The sequence below is a fragment of the Dromaius novaehollandiae genome, chromosome 27 (genome assembly GCF_036370855.1).
Source record: "Dromaius novaehollandiae isolate bDroNov1 chromosome 27, bDroNov1.hap1, whole genome shotgun sequence".
NCBI lineage: Eukaryota > Metazoa > Chordata > Aves > Casuariiformes > Dromaiidae > Dromaius > Dromaius novaehollandiae.
In genome coordinates, this window is record NC_088124.1 from 698,205 (window position 1) to 720,079 (window position 21,875).

Here is a 21,875-nt window from a genome sequence, read left to right on the forward strand (position 1 = left end):
CCACAGGGGGTATTTCCTGCCAGAGGCTGTCAAAATAGTCCGTATTGCTAGGTTAAACAGCAAGGAGATTTGGGATGTGCTGGGTTGCAAGAGGTGTTACCGCCAGGCTCTGCCACCCACCTCCTTGTCCCCCTGGAGTGGCTGTGGGGAACGAGCATGCAGCTGGGTGATTTCCACCGTGGTTAGATGCTAAAGGGTTTCTGCCTTGGCTTCAGCTGGAGGGGAGGGAAGGCAAAGCAGCCCAGCAGTCCTCTCCGTGGACCTGTCTTGTTTGCTGTGGGGGAGCCGGGCGTATTTCTGTTGAGCGCTGGCATTTACAGGCTTCAAACTGCTTTGCCCTGTGACCCAGCCAGCTGCCCCTGGTTCGAGGGGGTGAGGGGGTAGGTTTGCTTTTGAAAGCAGCAAGTTTTTCCCCTCCACCATCACTGCCTTCCCCTTTACATCAGCCGGGGGTCTGCTCTGAGCAGATTGCGAGCTGTTCCAGTGCCACCATGCCAGGCTCTTCCCTGGCACATCCCTGCCACTGCTGTCCCTGAGTGCCAAGTGCTTCTCACTGGCCCTGTGTGGGGGACAGTGTCCAGCGAGGCTACAGGGTGGCTGACAGGGCCCACAGAAACTCTTGTGAGAGCTCCTAGTGCAGCAGCCACATCCAGCGTGACATCTGCCTCTCTGCTTTGCTTGATGTGGACAAAACACAGTCCCCTAATATCGAAGTGACTATTTGTAGCTATGCTTGAAGTCCCAGCCAGGAGTGGGGCTGCGAGTGTCTGAAATCCAAGCAAATTCCCCTCCTCTCTCCTGTGGTTCAGGCCAGTTCACCAGAGCTGGTGGGAGAGTGTTTTCATGACATGGCTCATTGTAGCCAAGCTGGCCAAGCAAAGCTGGCTCCAAGCTCTCCTGTCCTCAGCTCTCCTGAGAGCCAGGCATCTCCCTGGAGTGGGATGGTGTGTAGAGGATCCCATATGGCCCTTAGCCCACGTGCTCTGCATAACCTTGGGTGGTGGGATGTTAACACCTTCCTGCCCCACCTTGTGCCGGCCTGGCTGTTTTTTTGCATCTGCATTTCTGCCTGTGTCCTGTTGAAGCTCAGGGTTTGGTGGGTGCCTCTCTGCTGCGTCCCCCAGGGTGTGCGGGGGGTGCTTTAGCATCTCCCCCTCCCCCAGCTTTGGATTTGGTCTCCCAGCATAGCCAGTCCCGAATCTAGGCCAGCCCCAAGGGGAGAGCTCTGCATTTTGGCACTGAGGTGGCCTGATGAGGATGGCTGGCACCAGCCTGACCCTCCCCAGGGGTAGAAGATTTAATAAATATCCATCTTCCCAACTGACACAGCTGAGACCCTGCGGGCTCTCAGCCCCTTCCCTGGGGAGCTGTACAGCCTGACCTTTAACATCAGGGACAAAATTGCCAGTGACTGCTCCCGCTGGGCTCTTTCTTCTTTTTCAGCCACAGCCTTGGGCACAGTTGAGTGCCGGGACCAAATGTCCCGTGTGCGTGAGAACAGAGCAGCTGCTGGGGGCGTGGGACAAGGTGATGGGGGATGCTCTGGGGGCTCAAGGACTCTGTGGGGTAGTGTGTGATGTGCTGCGTCTGTTCAGCCTGTTCCTCCCCAGAAGAAGTCATAAGGTTTCCACTCCTTCGTGAGAGCTTCTGTAGTGCTTGATATAATAACCAAAATAATCCATCGCCAGAGCCCTTCTCATCTGTGGGCACACTGTAGGACATGTTGCTTGGATAGAGCCAGCAAGACTGATGTCTCTATCCCTGCAGTGGTCTGGAGAGGAGGTGAGAGATACTGGGAAGGGTATTTGTGTTGAGGCAGTAGGGAAGGCTGGAGTCTGAAGAAAAGACTAGAGCTGGGGTCCTGGCCCTTGCGAGAGCTGTTAGATTTGTGCAGAAATGGCCTGATTGTGGTCAGGAGCCTGAGCTGACTTAAGCTGCTTTGCATCACCCGGGGGGAGCACTGAATGCCAGTAAAATGTGTCTGCATGATAGGGAGGAACAGCCCACCTGCTCCTGGCATGCCAGGGGCAGTGCAGGCCATGTTTCTGGGGATCACCCAGTGTTTAGGGTTATTGGGAGCATCTGTGAATACTCTTTGCCCCTTCCCTCCTGGGGGAGGCAGAGAGGAGCCCACTGCCTCTGCAAAAGTTGGCTGAAGCCATCAAGGCGGCTTCCCAACCCAGTCAGGCCACACTGGCACCGTCCTTTGGATCAAGGACTGAGATAGGTAGCCAGACACTGCTTGTCGGAGGAGACCTTTACTGTGTGTTTGTACAGCACCTGACTCAGCAGAACTCTGCTCTTAGACCGGGAACATGCACCCTGCATGACCCAAATACATGGTACCTTTCCGGACCCAGCTGATTTTTTGCTTGTGTTGGAGGGGAATGAGACAGAGAAAGTTCCTCTTGCAGCGTGAAGGCAACTGGCTGCTTTTGCCCCTCTTTGCCTTTCCAGAACTGAGTGAGAGCACTTCCTGGGCTTGGTGTTGTCAGGCCAGACGGCTGCAAGGTATTCGCTTGTCCTCCGCAGCCGTTGGCTCAGCCTGGGCCCCTGCCTATGGTGGCCCCAAGCCTTGTTAGGAGAAGCGGGTCTCTTGAGTTTAGATGGGCTAGGTGAGCAGACGGGCTAGGTGAGCAGACAGTGAAGCATACTGAAAACTGGCTGAATGGCAGAGCTCAGAGGATTGAGATCAGTGGCACAAAGTCTAGTCGGAGGTCTGTAGCTAGTGGTGTCCCCCAGGGGTCAATATTGGGTCCAGTCCTGTTCAACTTCTTCATCAGTGACCTGGGTGATGGGACAGAGTGCACCCTCAGCAAGTTTGCTGATGATACAAACCTGGGAGGAGTGGCTGATACATCAGAGGGCTGTGCTGCCATTCAGAGGGACCTCAAGAGCCTGGAGAGAGGGGCAGAGGGGAAGCTCCTGAAGTTCAACAAAGGGAAGTGCCGAGTCCTGCACCTAGGGAGGCATAACCCCATGCACCAGTACAGGCTGGGGGCTGACCTGCTGGAAAGCAGCTCTGCGGAGAAGGACTGGGGAGTCCTGGGGGACAACAAGCTGACCATGAGCCAGCAGTGTGCTCTTGTGGCAAAGGTGGCCAATGGCATCCTGCACTCCATTAGGAAGAGCATTGCCATCAGGTCGAGGGAGGTGATCCTCCCCCTCTACTCAGCCCAGGTGAGGCCACCTCTGGAGTACTGTGTCCAGTTCTCCCAATACAAGAGACATGGAGCTACTGGAGCGAATGCAGCCTAGGGCTACTAAGATGATGAAGGGACTAGAGCATCTTGCATATGAGGAGAGGCTGAGAGAGCTGGGACTCTTCAGCCTGGAGAAGCGAACACTGAGAGGGGAGCTTATCCATGTGTATAAGTAGCTGAAGGGAAGGTGTAAAGAGGATGGGGCCAGACTCTTTTCAGTGGTGCCCAGTGACAGGATGAGAGGCAACAGGCACAAACTGGAACACAAGAAGTTCCATCTGAACATGAGGAAAAACTTCTCTACTGTGAGGGTGACAGAGCACTGGGACAGGTTACCCAGAGAGGCTGAAGAGTGTCCGTCCTTGGAGATATTCAAAAGCCATCTGGACAGGGTTCTGGGCAATGTGCTCTAGGTGACCCTGCTTGAGCAGGAGGGTTGGACTAGATGATCTCTAAAGGTCCCTTTCAGTCTCAACTGTTCTGTGATTCTCTTTTGTGATTCTGAGTCTTGTGGCTACAGCCTCTGCTCATTTATATTTCATGCTGGACCTGCCCGAGGGGAATATTAGGGCTTAACAAGCCCATTTCTCTTCCCTGCTGTAAGCCTTGCCTTGGTTTACTCCCGGGTGATTTGTAGCATTCCCCTTCCTGCTGTCCAAGTGCTCAGGGATTTTTATAGGGGAGAAACACCTCTTTCATTCCAGTCGCTCTCCTCTCTTGCAGGCAGGTTGCTCCTGATGTAACCTGTGGGCTTTGGTGTTGCAGGAAATAGGTTGTTTTCTTGGCAGTGATCAAAGCCCTCCAGTGGGGATGTGACATGGAAAGGGACTGGGAGCTGCAGTGACTCAGGGAGCTATGGGCACTCCTGGTCTTGAGGAAGCTGGGAGACCCTTTCCTCCAGTAAGGGTTCACTAGTACTGAGGTGGGACCAGGACTCAGGACCTCCCAGGAGCACCTCAGAAAGGGAGAGACCCTGCAGGTATAATCCACTGGCTGGGAAGGAAACAGGAGTCATGCCTGCTTACTAGGATGCATATCCGCGGGACTACAGGAAGGCAGGGTGTCTGTCTGCCGCCTTCGGTCCTGTAGCATTTCTGTGCCTGCTTGGGTTCAAGCTGACAGTATGCCAGGGCCAGAATCTCCTGGCTAACAATGATTTCCTATTACTAATTACTGACACTGTGCTGCTGAACTGGTGATTTCATAGCCCTTGTGCTGTCCCTGCATGGTTGCAGCTAAATGGAGGCCCTACCAGGGTATATGTTGAATTTGGTTGTTTTACCACGTGTGCTACCTTGTGTTGCCTGTCCTGTCCTGCTGCTTTGTTTTGGGGCCCTGTACCCCTTTGCAGATGACTGCCCTGCGTTACTGTCCATCATCTGCAAATATCTTCATGGCATTTTCCACCCCCTTGTTCTAGGCAGTGCTTGGGGAAGATGTTGGTTCCCATCTGCCCCCACCAGTTGCATTCAGACTCCCTGTGTGTGGCCTGCTAATCTTGTATGGAGCTGATAGGATTGGGCGTTGATTTTCTTTGGCTTGCTGAGATGGTGGAAGAATCTGGGGAGGTCCCAAACTTAATCCGCATCTTTCCCCTCAGGTGAGGTGCTGGGTAAAAAACAGTCCCTCTTCTTCCCCCAGGATCCTGCCAGCCTCATGTGCTATGCCCTCTGCATTAGGCTGGATTTCTCTCTGGGTCTTTCCTTGCCCCTGGATGCTGAAGCCTTTGTGCAGACGGTCTCCTGGCATGGGAGGTGGGTCTCACTGCCCCTTCCCTGGCCTTAGCTCCTGTTGTGGATCTCAGTGCAGACCAGATGGTGCAGCTCATCAGTGGTGTGTTCCTGCCAGAACTAATGAGCAGCACATGGTGGTTGCCAAGGCCTGATTTAAAGGTTTCCCTAAGCCTGGGAAAGCCTGGAGAGGAGGATTAGAAGGGGCCCAGGTGGCTCTGTAGGACTGGTGTGCTCTGCTGAGCCGTGTTTAGGGCACGTGGCATTTGCACTGCATGGGAACAGGCCATGGAGAGCAGCAGGGGAGGGTCTACATTGGGGTCGGCTTCCTTCAGAGTCTGGGCGTGGGACAGCAGCAGGCCCCTCTGCTAGACCTGCACCGGGCACTCCTCTGTGCACACCCTAGGTCTGCTTGTGCTCTCCTGCCCCCACACCACTCAGCACTGCAGAGATTTGGGAACCCTAAACCAGGCAGTTCATCCCTACTCTCAGTCCCAGCCCACCCCCTAACCACTAGGCCATGCTGTCTGTGGCATCTTCTGCCTCGGTGGTGGTAATGATCCCTCTGCAGTAGGTGGCTCTGGAAGCAGGTTGAGGCCAGCACTTTCCCATGTTGTGCTCGCTCCTGCTAGGAAATGGCTTACTATATCTCTTAATCTGAGCATTCGCTGACCAGACCTGACAGTCCCAGGGGAGCCTTATTTGATTTTCTCTGATTGCCGAGCTGCTTCCCTGCTGTGGTAATTAAATGCTTAACTTTGTCTTGATTTGGGTCCAAAGCAACCTGTGTGCAAATAGCCTTCTCTTGGCAACAAGCCCTCTCCTGAGACCCTGTCTCTTGGTGGGGAAGGAGGCTGGAGATTTCTGATCCTGGGAGAGAAGCCTCCCAGTCTGCCCCATTCGACTCTGGGAGAGAAGGGCAGACCATTCAAATGGGTGGACACACTCTGAGCTGAGCTGAGGCTCTGACTTGTCACTCTCTGCTGGTGGATGAGGATGGCTCAATGGTTAATGTACTGGCCTGGAGATATGGCAAAACTCTCTTGCTCTGATCTTCTTCTGGTGATGCTAAGAGCACCCAGCTGCCCTGGGGAGCTGCTCCCTGGCAAATCAGGCTGAGTGCAGTTTGTAAGCCACCGTGCTGCTAGCCTTGTGTGCGCTGTCTTACATGTTGGGCTTGCAATGCTTGGTGGGGGGCTCCCTGTCCTGTAGGGTGTCCTGCAGGGACACAGAAGGATGTTAGGGATGCCTTCTGCTCGTTGGCTTGTCCACCATCTCCTTTCCTTGGGGAGAGATAGGCTTCTCTAGTCTGGCCTCACTTCTTAAATCAAAAACTTGTGGCTGGTTTCCCTGGTCTTCCTACCAACCAAGACCCCTCTCCTCCCAGGCTGTCCCATCCTGCTTTCACCCATACTAGGAGGGATCACAGGGCAGACAAAGCTTGGTGGGCAAGTTTGGGGCAGAGGTGAACAAAGCATGTGGGGAGCACTGGCAGATGCACCGTGCACAAGTTTGAGTCATTTGGTAGATGCTTCTGCAGCTCCGTTGTCAGGGAGGCTGGAGAAAGCGTGAGCAGGGATGGGAGCCAGAATGAACAGAGGAGATGTGGGAAGCAGACCCAGGCACTGCCTGGACTTGCTCAGCCCTCTTGCCTTGGCAAGCACACCCAAGGCCGCGGGGCTGTGTGGCTGCTTTGGGGACTGCTAGCTCCTCCCTCTGCTAGCTCACATCTGCAGAGATGCCTGCAGCAAGGTGGGGGACAGTGCCCTGGCCCTATTGCCAGTCACTGGAGCAGCGGCAATGCAAGGTGGGCCCACCAGTGTGCCAGCAGCCAGCTTTGCCATTCTGGAGATGGAGAGGGCAAGAGCAAGTGGCACCGAACCTCTAGGGCCTGGCACGGAGAGGGAAAATCCTGCGGAGCTCTTCCACTCTGCTGCTCTCGAGTCCTTTGCCCGGTAGTGCTGGCTCAGCTCCCTGTGAAACCCAACCCCACCAGGCTGAGCAGCCTCCTTGGCCTCGGGAGAGGTTTGGGAAGGGAACAGTTCGTTGCAGCATCTCGCCTCTTTGGCAGTCCTGTTGGCGAGGACAGTGGCCTGCCATCCCAGAGCCATCCTTGCTCCCAGACCAGTTTCTGAGGGATGAGAGCTCCCTGCTGTAGCCAGGGCAGGCTCTGCCAGTCCACAGGGTAGTTCACAGTTGCGTGATTATAAAAGGCAGTGAGAGGCAGCTGCAGATGAAATGCCAGGTCCTGTGTACCAATTAGGGTCTGGAAGTAAACTGGCACCCCTAATCTGGCATGGCCACCATGCAGTCCTGTGCCAGTGGTGAGAACATGTGTGCTTTGCCTCTGTGGGGAGCACTGAGGGTTGGTACAGCCCCTGTTTGAAGTGGAGCACTGGACGATGGCTCTAAGGGAGGTTAGGTCCCTTCTTCCTTTGTGCCCTTTCTCTCCTGTTGCTCTTTACCCAGTGGAACAGCCTCTCTGAAGTACTGAACTACTGAAGTAGGGTGCTGCAGCTCTGGGAGAGCATGGCATGTGCCTGGCTATGGGAGTAGCTCTGTGCTCAGATGTGTGTGTGGGGGGGGAGGGGCTACCATGGCTCTTGCTGTAGACAGATGGGGTGCAACATGTGCTGCGACAGCTTTGGCAAAGTGCTAGGGGCGGAAGGATGCTCTGGAGCCCCCTGATATTGCCACAGCAATGGGCTAGGAGGGGCGAAACTGAGGCAGTCAGGGTGGGGAGGCAGAGGGACACTGGGACATGAACCCAGCAGTTCATTCACATGTATTGTGCCTTCTCATGCTGGGTAATGGCCTCTTCTGCATACATCTTTGGGGGCTGAAGGGTACTGGGAGGTGTCCACCCTGCACCCAGTGGGTACAGCCCCCAGGCTGCAAGAGGCAAAGCACTGACAGCAGGACACCTTGTGCACCCGGTGTGGTGTACCCCTGTCCCCTCTGCGGGGAGCAGGGCGTGGGGTGCCAGGATGTATGTGCCTCTTCCCAGAGCCGCTGCTCCTGCTCAGATTGGAGGGAGCACAGGACCAGCCCTTTGAGGGCTCCCTGTGAGAGCTAGCTGACCCGCTGGTGCCTTTCGAAAGCTTGGCTCTCAGCCTGGCTTGGCTGCCCCCCTCCTGGCTAAATGTTGGCTTACGGCAGTGGAGCTGAACAACCCGGCCTTTGTGTACTTTGGGCTTGCCAGAGAGCACGCTTGTGCATGCGTGTCAGAGCTCCCTGCCCTTTGGGGTACAGGACCCACTCCCCTCTTCCCCTCTTCCTCCCTGATGCTCCATCACCATGGCAGCCAAGGCGTGCAGACGGGCGCTTTCACAGCCTGCCAGAAAGGCAAGAAAGAAAAGGGCGAGAGACAGAGAGGCTCCTTGCCGAGGTCCCCTGCATGCTGCCTCTGTGCCTTTATAAACTGCTCTGTGTTTCTTTTTCCCTTGAATCTGACTCTAGCAGAGACCGGATACGGGCTCTCCCTGCCACACACTGCCTCTCTTGCTGTGGAATTTAGATGCTGATGCTGGAGCAGGCAGGGTCCTGCAGCATCATCTGTCATTGCTCCTTCCCAAACCAACAGTTCTAGCTGGGGCAATCTCCACCCCTGCCTGCACTGCTGTCTCTGTGCGTCCATCCACCTCCAGCTTTGTGTGCCGGGTGCCCAAGGCTGGGAAGCAGCCAACCTTGCTTGGCAGGGATGCTCTGCTGGGACTGTGCAGCTCTGTCTGTGGCATTCTGCTCTGTTTGGTCCCTTGTCATCACCATCCCTTTGCATGGAACAGGCTGAAGGCGTGGATGTGTGTGCCGGATGGGTGGATAGATGGATGGGCAGCTGGTGATCTCGTTCTCCCTGTTCGCCATCCACCTCCTCCCATGGCCAGGCTCTCTGTGCCTCTGCAGACCTGCTGAGTGTCCTTTGCTCGCTTTTTGAGCGTGCCTTGCCTTGCCCAGGGCAGATTTATTGATCTGCGGATGAGTGAGATATAGGGTTGATGTTGCTCTTCCTGGCTGGGCCCTGGGGCAACCCGTATCTCCCCCACGCCAGTGGCTTTGAGCAGAAGAAACCTCTGTCTGTGCCAGCATAAGGACTGCTGGGCACAACCTGCCCTGCGGAGCTGGGACCTTAATCTAATCCCTCCTGAGCCAGGGGGACAGCGAGTAGCTCCCCGCTGGTTAAGCTCTGGTTTATTTTGGGTGCTGCTTAGAGGATAAGCCCCTAATTGCCAAGAAGCGTGAGAGTCTGTGCTGTGGGCTCTTGGTGGGTGAGCGGACCCTGGCGCGTTTGGCTCTGTGATGGGCCTTGACAGTGAGCACAAGTTGTCCTTTCACCTGGTACCCATGATCACAGGCAGAGTGGGTTGGCCAGTCATGGCCCGCCGATGGGATCGTGGGTGAAGGGAGCACATGGAGGGTACAGGCCTGCATTAGGGAGGAGCTGGAGGACCCTAGTAAGCAAGAGCAGCTCTGCATGCGCTCACACCAGGCCTGAAAGCAGGCAGGTGTCCAGAGGTGCTGGCTTGATCACCTTTCAGGTTGAGCTGCTGACAGCATCACCCTCAGTTCTCCCAGGGCTCATGGACAGATAGGACTTGACCAGCTTCCTTTTTGATAGAGGTGGTGACAAAAAGTGCCAGAACCAATCCAGATAGTGACTTTATGACTTTCCCACCCTGCCAGCAAAGTTGCTCATCTCTGCTGCAAAGCAAGGAAACTGAGGCAGAGCAAGGCAAGACTTGTCAGCTCGCCCAGCATTGTCTGATGGGGTTGATGGCAGGGTTGAACGGAGAACCTGTGCTGGGTCTCCAGGTCCTTAGTGCATATTTGGAAGAGGTCTTGTGCTGCCTGGTCATGACTTTAACTATCCACAAATACACCCTGCTCCTTCCACCACAGGTTGCAGATGAGGGCAGGGTGCCAATGTGGAGGTGCTGGAACTGCCATGGTTTGGGGTGCTGAGAAGAACCAGAGATGATGCAGGTGTTTCAGGATGGGGTTGCTTGAGCTCTCTGCAGTCTTAAATTGATCCTAGTGGGTTTTTTTTCTCTACCTCTAAGGCATGGCCCAGCCAGTTCTTGTATTGCCCACTGCCTGGAATGGAGATGCTCCTCCCAGAAGAGCAGGGATTGTATCAAAGTCTCCCAGTAGTGGTGAGCTAGGCCTGTCTAACACCCAGGAGCAGGAGGATCAGTTACACCAGCAAAGAGAAACCCTATGCAGTATCTCTTGGTGGCCATGTAAATCTCCTGTGATGCCGGGTGGCAGGGCTGCTGGTGACAGCCAGTTCCCCAGGACATCTCTGCACCATGCAATGAAGGGCCATGCTTTGTCGTCACTGCCCGCAGTGTCTGCCAGTGGTTGCTGGCACACAGTGCTCTCATTCCTGCCCCCCTGCTCCATTTTGTCTTGCTCTCACAGCTGGGAGGCCCCAGTATTCACAGCCTGGGTGGCAGCTGCTGTCAGCACCTTTCTGGGGCTGGAGCGGGTGACACTTGGCCGATTGGCTGGAAAACTGGACCCACATCACAACCTGGGCTTTATTGTGCTCCATGCAGGGCACCTCTGGCAGGGGAGTGAGCACTGGGGGTCTTCAATTGCTCTGGGGAGACGGTGCAGCACAAGGGTGGTTACTTTGAGGGCTAGGCTGATGCCTGGGTCCCCTCCAGCCCCTTGAGTCCTACGTGTGCAGGGAGCTGGGGTGACGGATGGGGTCCCCTTGGGTGTTTGGAGCTGGCCGATGCATTTGGACAGCACATTTCAAGAGTCAAAGCGGGGGAGACGTCTGGTAATGGCATTGGTGTGTGGACATCTGGAAAAGCTCAGCACAGTGTGGCCAGGCCCAAGGTGGGTCCTGAACACACTATGGAAAACGCACGTGCAAGGACATACACACATTCATCAACTGTCCTGCACATCCTCTCTTCCAAGCTCACACGCATGCACATATTTAATCACTTGTGGGTAGGAGAGAAATCTTTTGCTGAAAACCCTGCTCTCATTTTTCTTGAGAGACTTTCCAAAAATATCCTGCTTTCAGTTTGTTCCTCTCCCCATTCCCTGAGGACATTGTCACTATGCATGTGTGGGGGTGGGGTGGGGGGACTGCATCATATTGGTCAAAAATTAACCCAACAAGTCTTAATTAATTTTCCTGGAGGAGGGTGGGACCCTGGGAAGGCGACTGAAGCAAGTCTAGTGCTGAGCACATCAGAAGCTGCTTTCTATTGTGGCAGCTGAGCTAAATTTACCCACGTACATATATAGCGAGGAGCTGTTCCCACATGTCTGCTAGCAAAGCCTCTTGGCTGTGCGATGCATAATGCTCAGGCTTCCTCCTGTCGGCCTTGTCCTCCAGTGTCATACGTGAGCCGCTCACAGGCTGTGCAGGAACGGACTCTCCCCAGGCCGAAATGCAGCTGGTTTTGGTCCTTTAGGGTTGTGCATTTGCTGCTGGCCAGCTTGGCAAGGCCTGGTATGTTGTGCAAATGAATGCAGAGTCCTGATCTACAAAGTGTCTGCTGTGGTCTATATCCCATCCCGCTAGTTATGTGGCTTAGGAGGAATTAATAGATGTATTTATGAAGCATCTAGGGAAGAGAGATGTGCAGTCATTAGCTCTAATGAGAGTTAGGGCATTTGCCAGGGCATTTGGCTCTGTATTCCTTCTTTCTCCCCAAGTCCCCTGGGACCAGCCAGCTTTCTGCTGCCAACATGATCCCCTGAAACCCAGAGCTGTTACAGCCTCAACAAAAGCTGGTGCCCGTTACCCAGCAGAGCTGCATCTCTGTATTCAGCTTCACAGCTCTTTCAATCCACTGTAGTGTATCTGAAGGATTTGGGGTGCAGAGGACAAGAACGCAGTGGGTAGGTCTTGCACACAGCCAGAGCCAGGAGCCAAGTGCAGCTTTGCCTGTCCCCATCTCATCTGCTGAATCCTTGATCTGGGTAAGCCACCAGGCTGGATGGTGGTTTATTTTAAATGGTTGTTTTGGTGCTGGGACCGTCTCATTGTGATTTTGCATTTGAGGCCTTTATAACTACAGCTTGAACTTGCTGAATCTCGAACGAGTGTTCGCACGTTGCAGGCAGTGTGGGTGGGTGTGTGACTTCCAGTTGAAACACATCCTATCTATCTGCCTGTGCTCCAGCAGTCCCCATTAGGGCTGCTTCGATGAATTGATTAATGTCTACGTGCAGTCTGGAGCTCACCGCCTAGTCAGGGACATTGCAGTGAATGAGCCGATATGGGAATGGGGAGGCTGGCTGGCCTGATATGGGCTGTGCTGAGCCATATTTAGCTCTTGGTGCAAGAGGAAAATTTTAGGTATGGGCTGCCTGGTTTTTGCTTGTTTTGCCAGTGCTTGTGGTGCCCTGCAACTGCCCAGCCTTGCCTCTCTCCTCGTTCGTGGAGGTGGCTAGTGGCATTGCTGCCATCCACCAAGTTTGTTTCTCACCCACAAGCAGATGAGGATCTTTGCTGGGGCATGCGAACCCAGGCAGGGGAGCAGAAGTCAAAACATCCCCTATGCGTCATGTGCTGTTTGCTTCAAACCGCACACAGCAGTGCTATCAGCTCCCTTCCTGTAGCAGCCACATTTCAAGCAAGAACCATGTTCAGTCTCCCTGGGACCAGGCAGTGGGATGACTCCTGAGGCTGTTCTCACCCTGTTTCTCCTCCGGCAGGATCCGTCCCCAGCTGTCCAAAGAGAAAATCGAGGGATGCCACATCTGCACCTCTGTGACACCCGGAGAGCCTCAAGTGCTTCTGGGGAAGGACAAGGCCTTTACCTATGACTTTGTCTTTGACCTGGACACTTGGCAGGAGCAGATCTACACGACGTGCGTGGGCAAGCTCATCGAAGGCTGCTTCGAGGGCTATAATGCCACAGTGCTGGCATATGGCCAGGTACCTGCTTTGCCCCCTCCTGGGACTCTGGGATGGGCCCTGGGCTCTCTTGAGCCATGATCGTCAGCTCTCTGCTGAGTGTGGCACCTGTGAAGGTTAGGGGAAGGCAGGAGTGTTAAAGCCCTCGGCTGCGGAGAGGGACAGACGATTGTTCCTGGGCCATGTGGAAGCCAGGGTGGAGGGTGTCCATGGGTGGGAGAAGGGGTGGCACAGCTGGTTTAGGGGCTTGGGGAGCCAATAGAGTGGGGGGAGAGGGGGATCAGAGGGGCCTAGCAGAGTTGTTTGGAGAGCCAAACGGTGGTGTGGGGAGGTGTGGGGCACCATGGGCTGAGCTGAGCCTCAGATGGCACAGCTGACCCCCCCCTCATTCCCTCTTTGCAGACTGGTGCAGGGAAGACATACACCATGGGCACTGGCTTCGATATGAATGTCTCCGAGGACGAACAGGGCATCATTCCACGGGCCATCGGCCATCTCTTCAGCGGCATTGAAGAGCGCAAGCGAGCTGCGCAGAGTCAGGGCATGGCAGCCCCCGAGTTCAAAGTCAGCGCCCAGTTCCTGGAGGTGGGCACCAGCGGGTCAGGAGGGACATTGCGGGGGCAGGGGGTTCTTTCTACAGTGCCAGTGCCCTGGGCTCCTTGAGTCCTGCGTGTCCCAGCTGCTCCCCAGCTAAGCTGGGCTCTGGGGCAGGAAAGAAGACAGCGCACGCTGCTGCAGCCGAGCCTGCATGCGAGGGCAGAGGAGACTTGAAGTACCAGACTGACCTTGTGATGACCATGCACAAGGTGCCTTGTGGCGGCACTGTCTTGGCTGTGGAGAAATACCTTTCCCACGTGAATGGGGGCTCATGTCTAGCTTCCCAGGGAGGGGTGGGAGGTTCAAGGGTCACTGGGCTCCCTTAATCCTCCTATTTGAGATCAGGGATTTTCGGTGTATTTGCTCATCTCCCACCTGGGTCTGGACCAGAGTTCCCACTGAAACAGGGAGGTGAACGAGCTCCATTCTTCTGAGGGGGTTGAGGAGTGGCTGTTATTTCACAAGTCCTCTGGTGCATCTTTGATTTTGAGGATGCTTCATTACATCACCTCCCACCTCCACTATGGCTTCTCAATTTTAAAGGCCTCTTCCATTAACTGCTCCTTTCACCTGGTGACATTTGTCGCAGAGAGCCTGCAGACCTTGTGGGTTGTGTATATGCAGTTGCTGTTTCCCTGGCAAGTATCATGTGGCTGTTTCTGGAGTGGAACATGCCAAGAAGTTCAAGATGGGAACTGGTTTAAAGCAATGGGGTGGTAGGGTGGTGTCGAGCAAAGCTGAGTTCCTGAACAGACTTGGCCTGGCTGATGTCCTGACGTACAGCCAGAGGAGACAGGTAGGGAGAGAGGTCCTGTGTACTTTCCCTTTCTTTGCCGCCCTGCAACCCCTGGTATTTTTGGCTCTTGAAATAGCCTTGGAGATCTTTAGGCTGGAGGGGCCTGCAGTGCTGCTGGTCTCAAGGGTGTGTGATGGCAGATGGGGACAAGGTTTCCTCCAGACAAATTCCTCTAACATATTTCAAAGCCACTTGTGTTCGTGCTTAGCTGAGCCCAGGCAGCCCTAAGGGTCATCTCTAGTGTAGATGGGAACGTGCAGAGCCATGCTCTCTGCCAGCTGGGAGTCTTGAAGGCTTTCCAAGGGCCCTATTATGTCTGGGGAGAGTAAAACCCATTGCCTGAAAGCCCAGTGACAAAGGTAGTTTTAGCCTGTTGATGGCTCTACCCACTAGACCACCCTGCCTGCAGGGAAAGACATTAAACCAGGACAAATCTTGTGCCTTTGCTTGAATACCTACCCCTAAATCCACCCTTGGCCAGACATCCTGGGGAGGATTTTGTGGCTGAAACAGCCTTCTTATGCCAGTGTGGGCATGTGGCTGGGTAAAAGGCTGGTTACCAACTCTGCCATCCCAGCAATTGAATGAGATTTGGCTCTACTGATCCCTGTCCTGTAACTCCTCCTGAGAGCAGGCTTGTTAGAGGGAGGTTTAAATGCTCCGAGAACCCATTTGAACCTGGGGCAGCAGGAGATAATTAGCCCTGATCCAATCCACTGGCCAGGAGTCTGCGGTCCTCAGGTGACCTCAATCTCTGAGTCAGGACATGGGTGACAGCACGTGTCGTGCTGCACTGAGTGATCATGGGGGGGAAGGGGGACAGAGGTGTCTCTCCACTGTGGGGTGAGAGGACACCATGGAGACAAGGCACAGATAGGGGAGTCCCCTAACAGCTTTGGGTCCTCGGGGTTGTCCCTGCTTGTGCAGCACTCCATGGCCCCTGTGTCCCCTCTCCCTACTGCCCTGCAATGCAGAGGTGACCTGTGGAAGCCACGGTGGAAGAAGGGGGATCTGCTGGCTCAGTGACCAGTGACACCCCTGGGTACACAGGGTCACTTGAGGGGACCCTGCCCTCTACGAGCAATACAGAAACAGAATCTTCAGGGCTACAGTGAGTATGACCGTGTAGGGTGAGATCTAACAGCAACTCTGGAGTGATTGGTGCCAGTCTGCTCTAGGAGCCCGGATGCCCAAGTTCTGTGCCTGGGTCTGTTGCAGGGCTGAAATGGCTGCTCCAGGCTATGGTATTTCACTAGTTAGCTTTTTGCACTATGTGGAAGAAAAAGGGGAGCTGGGGAGGAGGGATGCAAGTCCTAGGGGCAGGAGGAGGTGTGGGAACAACCTGGGAGGATGGCCAGGGCCGTGAAGCCAGGAGGAGGAAGCAGCAAGGTCAAGGCATAGGTTGCACTGAATCCTTCCCACCCAGCGCTGGAAGGGACTGGAGCCCCCCAGTCGCTCCTGGGTGATCAGGAAAGGCCAAGGGGTGTGTGTAACTTGTGGGTGTCCATTCAGACTCCCTTGAAAGGGCTCTGTTCTGGTTCCCACACAGCTGCTTGTGTGGGCCAGGGACAGGACGAGGTTGGCAGCTGGGACCAGCTGGCAAAGTGCAACTGAGAGCTTTGCAGGGGCATGGACACTGGCACATGTGCACACACAGCAGCTCTCCTGCACAGCCTCTGCTCCAAAGCAGCATACACACCAGCTTGTCTCTGTATCCTCTGCTACACAGACACACAGACACACACAGACACACACACACACACGCAAGCTTGCCCATGCATTATCTGCTACACACATGTACACACACAAACACATTACAAACACAGGTGCAGCTTCTCCTACACTTGCATGCATGTCCACACTAGCACTCCTGGTTATCCTTGCCTACGCACGCAAGCACATATAGGCACATACACACATGCATGCACATATGCAAGAACACACACAAACACACAGACACACACACTAGCTCTTCTCCCAGCTCTCAGGACCCCAGCCGTTGGGGGCTGTGGCTCCTGCCACTCCTGCTCTGCCAGGCTCTGCCAGCTGCCTGCTTACTGTTACTCATCCCACAAATGTTTTCATCCCTCTCAGCTGTACAATGAGGAGATTCTGGACCTGTTTGACAGCACCCGTGACCCTGATGCACGCCACCGCAAATCCAACATCAAAATCCATGAGGACGCTAGTGGGAGCATCTACACCACGGGAGTCACGTCACGCCTCATCAGCTCACAGGATGAGGTGGGTGCGGGACAAGGTGTGTGCAGAAGAGGGAATGCAGCCCACAGGCTGGGGACATGCCACCCAGAGGCGATAGCGTGAGGATGGAGAAACTCATCCTGGATGGTTACAGAGCAGCCCTGGGGTGATGCAGGGGGCAGGTCTGCAGCCGCCCTGTGCCGCAGAGCTGCAAAGCGCATCCTGGCCATCTCTAGAGGGGAGCTTCAAGGTTTCACTTCTTGCTCCCCTGTATTGTTGCAGCTGATCCAGTGCCTGAAGCAGGGGGCTCTTTCCCGCACCACTGCCAGTACCCAAATGAACGTGCAGAGCTCCCGATCCCATGCCATCTTCACCATTCACCTGTGCCAGATGAGAGTGTGTGCCCGCCCGGAGATGGTGAGACACAGGGAGGCCTGGGAGCACTCATCTCTTGGTCGGGCTATTCTCAACTCTGATACCCAGGCAATGTGCAGGGGCTCCCCTGGAAAGGCAAGAGTTTGAAGTCTCAAAGCAGAGTGTCTGGGCTGTGTCTTGTTTCCTTCCAGTTAAAGCAAGCATTAGCATTTCAGGGGAACGAAGGTCAGGAGCAGCCCTGTCCCAGGCAGGGAGGTCTGGCCCAGGGGATGTCCCAGAGTAAGCTGCTGTTGGGATCCTTTTCCCTGATCTTCAAAGGGGCAGATGTCAAGGGGAAACACGCTGGCTTTTGCTGACTGTGGCTGAGGGAGTTTCCTGGCAGCTCCAGGGCTGTGGTAGGCGATCCTTCGGTGTGCTTGCCTGCAGGTGAACGGGGAGGTGACTGGACTCCCAGATGGAGCCCAGCCCACCACTGAGTACGAGACCCTCACAGCCAAGTTTCACTTCGTCGACCTGGCCGGCTCAGAGAGGCTGAAGCGAACGGGTGCTACAGGAGAGAGAGCAAAAGAAGGCATCTCCATCAACTGCGGGCTGGTACGGCCCTGGGGAGGCTGGCGTGTGGAGGGCAGAGGAAGGTCAGGGCCTGGCTGGAAGAGCCTGGGACACCTTGGGGTCCCGCTCAGAGCTGCTCTGTGCTGTAGGTGTTGCTGTTACCTCTGTCATGGTTTATGCTACCTGGCTCTGTAGGTAGGATTATCTATGATCCAAAATGCCAATGGGGAGGGCACAGCTCTCCTGCCAAGGGCAGAGTGTGGCAATAGCTGAACTGTGGGGAGGAAGTACAGGTGGGCACAAAGGTACAAATCCTCAACAGGTGGAGGTCTGCTAACTTGAGCTTAAAAACAACTTCAGGGTTCAGCACTGCTCCTCAGTGCCCTGGTGCACATGGGAGTGTGACATGCAGCCCAGGGAAGGAGGGTGAATGCTGGAATGGGCAAAGGAAGCTGCATGCCTCCATATGTTGCACCCCAAATCTGCATAGCACGCACCCCAGGCCTGAAATGCTGGGAATGCGACAGCTATGTTCTCAGCAGAGGCTGAATTTGGGGGGGTGCTTTCCTTTGCATTGGCAGCTGGCCTTGGGGAATGTCATTAGTGCCCTTGGAGACCAGAGCAAGAAAGTTGTGCACATTCCCTACCGTGACTCCAAGCTCACTCGCCTGCTGCAGGATTCCCTTGGAGGCAACAGGTAAGGGTGTCCCATGCTGGGGTTGTCATGGACCATGAGTGGAGGGGGCTGACCCAAGTGGGAGAACTGTGGGGAGCTGTCCCCATGTTTAAGGGGACGAGGGTCTACGTAGCTGTGTGGGAGCTGTATCAGGACTCAGATGCCTTATGGGTTGTCCTGTGGGGAGGGAATGCCTCATGGCAAGCAATGCTTGACTTTGCAGTTTTAAATACGTTAGTTGCTCCCAAGTCCCAGATACAATTAGCCAGCTGTGGCAAAATTGCAAAACACTCCTGAGCCCTTGCTGATGTGGGAGTTGGCAGGTGGCATTGCCTAGCATGGGACAGCTTTAATTTCCTGCCTGTTTTGGGTGTACTGGTTTGAAGAGCCCATTCTTTTCTAGAAAGCTTTGCGTGTGCTGGGCCAGTTTTTGGATGGTGAATTTTGCTCAGCAATGCTTGATGCTGTGCTGGTGGGGTGGTACATATGGGTTCTGCCAGTGCGTCTGGTTCAGGGAGGGATCAAACCTGGTTTATACCTTGGTTATGAAGTAAAGAAGGGTCTAGGGTGGGTGTCTGGATGCAAGTGGCCTTTGTTGGGTCCTGGAGGAAGCCCATCACTGAACATGGCTGAACCTCAGGATTCATCCGCCAAGTTGCTATAGAGCAGGGGAAACTGTCACCTCACCCTGACCTTCATCTCCCCAAGCCAAACCATTATGATCGCCTGTGTGAGCCCATCTGACCGGGACTTCATGGAGACCCTGAACACACTCAAGTATGCAAACCGGGCTCGCAACATCAAGAACAAAGTGGTGGTGAACCAAGACAAGACAAGCCAGCAGATCAGTGCCCTGCGGGCTGAGATTGCTCGTCTCCAGATGGAGTTGATGGAGTACAAGGCGGTGAGTGGCCGAGTGAGTGGCGCCCTATGGGCAGGCAGCCATAGGGGTGAGATTGAACCAGAAGCAGAGAATCCTCCTCATGTTTCAACTGGGGCCATTTTAGCAGGCAGGACCCTCCTGTCCACAACACACTCACGCTATGGATAAGCAGCTTATATGTGGCCTTGTTGCATAGCCCCTCTTCTCCATGAGCAAGATACTGAGCGACTGTGAAAATGGCAGTTTGCTGTTAATGGTGATGGATGTTTTTCTGGGCAGAGAGATCATTTCAGGGTTTCTTTTGCCCTTGTGCATCTGTCCAGCTCTTGCTGCTTTGCTCTCCATAAAAGCTAGCCCTCAGTTGGTGAATGGCTTGTGCCAAGTCATTTATCTCCACACTGCAGGCCTCTGCTGGCCTAGTGGTTAGTGCATGTGCTTCAGACACTGGAGATGGGAGTCTAATTCCTGCCCTGCCACAGGTAGGACCATGGACAAATCTCTTGGGATGTTGAGGCAGGGAGAAGCCTTCAAACATCTCCCACCCTCCGTCAGTGCCATTTCCTTCTGGGTGTTTGATCTCAGGCTTTCCTGGGATCCCTACATTCTCCCTGCCCCTACTTTGGGATCGGGGCCTATCTGGCCCCAGGAATACTATTGGTGGGCCCCCACCTCCTAGCACATCCTGTGCTCAAGAGCTCCTCTCCTCTCCCCAAAGGGCAAGCGGGTCATCGGGGAGGATGGCTCAGAAGGCTACAGTGACCTTTTCCGTGAGAATGCCATGCTCCAGAAGGAGAACAACACACTGCGCATGCGTGTGAAAGCCATGCAGGAGGCCATTGATGCCATCAACAGCAGAGTCACGCATCTCATGAGCCAGGAGGCTAACTTAATGCTGGCCAAGGCAGGTGAGGCTGGGCACATGCAACGCAGGGGGTTGACCCACCCAGTACAGCCAGGACGTAGGCCCATGGTGCCCGTGACAGGGCCTGCGTCTTGCCTTGACCAACCTGAGCTTCTGCTCCTCCAGGCGACGGTAATGAAGCCATCGGTGCCCTGATCCAGAACTACATTCGGGAGATTGAAGAGCTGAGGTAAGCCAGGCTCTGCCATTCTCCCCTTCTGCTCAATGCTGGCAGGCAGTAAGGTCTAGTGGATTGAGCACTTGTCACCTGGATCCTGTGGTGTGCTGGACCATGCATTGGTGTATGCAGGGACTGGGTCTGAACCCAGGTGCTGCCCTCCTCTGTGCCAAGGCCATGGGCTGGTCAGAGCTCCATGCCTCGAAAGGGTCACCGGGAATGCAGTTTGTTAGGAGGGATTATTCGTAAGCCTCGGTGGAGCAGCTGCTGAGACCACTGGCACCTCCCAAGCTGTGTGAATCCCAGCCTCAGTGTTGGGCAGAGCTTTGGCCAGAGTTATACATTGTGTGGCCATCGATGGAGGAGGAGAAAAGCTGGCAGGACTTCCTGATGTTTCCCAGGGACTGCTGGCTCCCTGGAGCTGGGTCCCTCCACTTGTTTCACACATCCCTCAGGTGCTCCCTGTTCTCAGTGTCCTGGTCTTTTTGGCCCAAGATGAGTGGGGATGGTTTGGTAGTGACTCTGTGCCTGACTCTTGCCTTCTTAAAAAACAGCCAGGTCTTCCCCTTGGAATAGCAGGATGTCCCCTCTTTGACCACATCCTGTCTCTGCTCCCTAGGACCAAGCTCCTGGAGAGCGAGTCCATGAATGAGTCGCTGCGTCGCAGCCTCTCACGCGTCTCTGCCAGGCCACCCTACTCCATGGGCTCATCCCCAGCATCTGGCTTAGCTGGCCTGAGCAGTCCTGCTGCTTCGGTGGAGACAGAGGCCTCTGACGTCCTCCAACGGGCCAAACAGGACCTGGAGCGTCTGAAAAAGAAAGAGAGGAGGCAGCGGAGGAAGAGGTTGGCTCCTGTGTGACACTGGGGGAGGGGGAGGCTGCATGTCAATCCTATCTGTCCTTGCAGGGCCAGGTATCCTGCCCTCTTCTCCCCATCCTTGCTAGTCACAAGTCACCTGGGTTCCCTTCCCCAGCACTGCCTCCCCCTCAGTCCCTTTTACAGGCATCACACATATCCAGAGGTTGCTTTCCCAGAGGGGTCAAAAGAAGGAGGTTGTGGGAGGGGAGCGGGGGCAGCTCTTTGAGACCCATCCCCAGGCTCCCCCTCACTGAGACTCACACCAGCCCTCCTGCTTCTCTCTCCCAGCCCTGAGAAGGAAGCATTTAAGAAGCGGCCGAAGCTGCAGCAGGACAACGGGGAGGAGACGGATGAGAACGAGGCCGAAGAGGTGAGGGGGCACAGAGGGTGAGCATTTGGGTGCTGAAGCATCATCACTGCTACCCTGAGTGGGAGAAGGACCAAGGGAGAAGGACCTGGCCCCTTGATAAGCCTGGAGTGGGTCATGGAGCCAGGGACCCCATAAGGGCAGGAGCAAGAGTAAGGAGGGTGCTCCCCAGCCTATCCCGTTGTGGATAAAGGAGCCAATGTCCTTTTAGGCTCAGTTTTACCCAATGTTGGTGAAAGGGTCGGGGCGGGGGGGGGCAACGCAGTGCTGCTCAGCTGGGAGAAGTCTTGCACAGGGAGGGATGAGGCAGGCCCAGGGCACAGAGTTGCCCATCTCCACTGTGTACACTGGGGGCTCCAGAAGGGGTGCTGCAGCCCCCATACATCCTGTCTGGGAGGCTGAGGCCCATTGCTGGGGCTGCAGCCCATTGCCGTGGGGATCAGCTCCAGTTTAGAGATGGGAAGAAACTATGGAGAGAAGGACAAGGCCATGCTGCAAGCTGAGGCCTGGCATTCACCTTTTAGGAGGAGGAAGAACAAGATGAGAGCGGCTGTGAGGAAGAGGATGTGCGTGAGGATGAAGATGAGGACTCCGGGAGCGAAGAGAGCCTGGTAGACTCAGACTCAGATGCAGAGGAGAAGGGTAAAGTTCAGGGCCACGTGAGCATTTTG

The 21,875-nt window shown here is 55.1% G+C and overlaps 1 protein-coding gene across 3 annotated transcripts in view; it reads left to right on the top strand.

Moving 5' to 3' along the window:
• KIF21B (kinesin family member 21B) overlaps positions 1–21,875 on the top strand; it is a 50,839-nt gene that overhangs the window by 7,407 nt on the left and 21,557 nt on the right. For all 3 annotated transcript variants that reach the window (XM_064498285.1, XM_064498286.1, XM_064498287.1), the window contains exons 2-13: positions 12,617–12,839; positions 13,221–13,403; positions 16,306–16,455; positions 16,696–16,830; positions 17,215–17,382; positions 17,922–18,037; positions 18,725–18,920; positions 19,615–19,804; positions 19,927–19,990; positions 20,598–20,822; positions 21,126–21,207; positions 21,729–21,846. In XM_064498285.1, coding sequence (XP_064354355.1) covers positions 12,617–12,839; positions 13,221–13,403; positions 16,306–16,455; positions 16,696–16,830; positions 17,215–17,382; positions 17,922–18,037; positions 18,725–18,920; positions 19,615–19,804; positions 19,927–19,990; positions 20,598–20,822; positions 21,126–21,207; positions 21,729–21,846 — 1,850 coding nt within the window. The remainder of the gene's footprint in view (positions 1–12,616; positions 12,840–13,220; positions 13,404–16,305; positions 16,456–16,695; positions 16,831–17,214; positions 17,383–17,921; positions 18,038–18,724; positions 18,921–19,614; positions 19,805–19,926; positions 19,991–20,597; positions 20,823–21,125; positions 21,208–21,728; positions 21,847–21,875) is intronic.